This window comes from Gadus morhua, chromosome 22, assembly GCF_902167405.1.
Source record: "Gadus morhua chromosome 22, gadMor3.0, whole genome shotgun sequence".
Lineage (NCBI taxonomy): Eukaryota > Metazoa > Chordata > Actinopteri > Gadiformes > Gadidae > Gadus > Gadus morhua.
In genome coordinates, this window is record NC_044069.1 from 16818362 (window position 1) to 16820861 (window position 2500).

Here is a 2500-nt window from a genome sequence, read left to right on the forward strand (position 1 = left end):
GAGGGCAGGGAGTGGGGAGTTCTGATACCAGGCGAGAGGAGGGTATCTTCAAAAACCAAATAGGAAATATTACAGAGTACTAGAAACAATAAACCTTTAACAAAACAAAGAAATCTTCGATCACAGGCTGGGACAGACACAAAGGTACCACAGCTGCTGTTTGGTTTGTTGTGACCCAGGTTGACGGCAAACGCTTTAGCTTTTCGCTTTTTACACCAGCCGGCCTTTGTAGATGCAATAGCTTTTGTCCTTTGGAGACATCATGCTGTCAGCCTCGTACATTTAGAGGGAGGCTCTAAATGTCAGGGACAACATTGGTGGATAACAGTAGAGGAAAGAACCTACCCGAGGAATAAACCCTGGAATTACTTCTGCAATACTATGAGACATTTCATGATGATATAAAGGTGGTTTTGACCGTGTTAGACTCTAAACTGTCTTACACATATCTCTGCACATATGCTTCACTGAGACTTTTGCTTTCTAGGTTGTGAGATTGTATCTCTTCCCATAAAAAAGAAAAAAACATCTTACAAAAACATTAAACAATAATCACATTCTCAACCTTGCTGGTCCATAAACAATAGAGTAGGAGGTCTGTGGGGAATTTCTGAGGTATTTTAAGATTGAGGGGGAGGGGAGGTCTCATCAAAAGCTAATTTTGGGGAGCATTCTTTGTCGGCATATTGCATAAAGGAGGAGACGTCAGCTGGCATTAGCTGCGAGGAACTGATAGTTGTGCTTGGCTTTTAATCAAATCACCGAGACCTTCGGATGTTGCTCAGTTTTTACCGTGTTTACAGGGCCAACACAGACACACACACACGCACACACGCACACACACACACACACACACACACACGCACACACACACACACGCACGCACGCACACACACACACACACACACACACGCACGCACACACACACACACACACGCACGCACGCACGCACGCACGCACGCGCACGCACGCACGCACACACACACACACACACACACACACACACACACACACACACACACACACACACTTACCTACACACACAAACACACACACACACATACACACACAAACACACAAATGAATACTCACCTTCACGCACATTACCGCAAAACAAGTGAGTCACCAACATTAACAAACCAAATTCACTGAAGGCATTGCAAAGGCTTTCACAAAAATTACTCACATCTTCACACACAAACACAAACACAACAACACACACACACACACACACACACACACACACACACACACACACACACACACACACACACACACACACACACACACACACACACACACACACACACACCCAAGAGCCACTTCAGGTGAGGCCTGTAGTGCTACACTCATTAGCAGACACTCCACTGGTAGATGTAGACAGAAACAGAACGTTAGCACTTGTTAGAACTGCTATTTTGTCTCAGGTGACTATTTCTAGTCTTCCTGCAAGACCCAAATAAAAAAATCATATTACTCAGAGTAATTTAAAGAAAATACCAGCTTCATCATAATATGTTGGTTTCTGTGTATGTATGTATGTATGTATGTATGTATGTATGTATGTATGTATGTATGTATGTATGTATGTATGTATGTATGTATGTATGTATGTATGTATGTATGTATGTATGCATGCATGCATGTATGTATGTATGTATGTATGCATGCATGCATGTATGTCTGTATGTATGTATGCATGCATGCATGTATGTATGTATGTATGTATGTATGTATGTATGTATGTATGTATGTATGTATGTATGTATGTATGTATGTATGTATGTATGTATGTATGTATGCATGTATGTATGTATGTATGTATGTATGGATGGATGTATGTATGGATGTATGTATGTGTGTGTGCGTGTGTGTGTACATGCGGGCATACATGGTGTGTGTTTATGTGTGCATGTGCATGTATGTGTGTGCATGAGTCTGTCTGCATGTGCGTGTGAGTTAAACCTCATACACGGATATGAGGTGCCACAGGAATGTAACACACGTACTTCTCCTGGCGAGTTTGCTCGGCGGTGGTTTCCATGGCACACTCCAGGGAACTCTGCAGGGAATGGAGCTGATTGGCTGTCTCCTTGAGCAGGAAGCGTGTCACAAACTGCTCCAGATGGGTGGAGTTCTGATACTCCTGTCCAATGGAAAGAAAGCGGCAGGTTTAGAAAAGAAGATGAAGTCAGAAGAACGTATTGGTAATAATATTTGTATTATTAGTAGGAGTAGAAGTAGTAATGTGGGATGGGTAATGTTGGAGGACAACCAAAAAACAACGTTTTTGGTTGTCTCCACCAAGTATCCACAATTACTCCTTATTAAAAGAAGAGGAGAAACGAGGAGAAGGAGAGAGAAGGAGAGGAGAGAGAAGGAGAGAGTAGGAGAGGAGAGAGTAGGAGAGGAGGGAGTAGGAGAGGAGAGAGTAGGAGAGGAGAGGAGAGGAGAGTTGGAGAGCAGAGAATAAAGCATTGTAGATCAGAGAGGAGCAGAG

The 2500-nt window shown here is 42.9% G+C and overlaps 1 protein-coding gene across 1 annotated transcript in view; it reads right to left on the bottom strand.

Moving 5' to 3' along the window:
- necab1 (N-terminal EF-hand calcium binding protein 1) overlaps positions 1 to 2500 on the bottom strand; it is a 25342-nt gene that overhangs the window by 10595 nt on the left and 12247 nt on the right. Inside the window, exon 6 of the mRNA XM_030347391.1 lies at positions 2010 to 2146. Within this exon, the coding sequence (XP_030203251.1) occupies positions 2010 to 2146 (137 nt within the window). The remainder of the gene's footprint in view (positions 1 to 2009; positions 2147 to 2500) is intronic.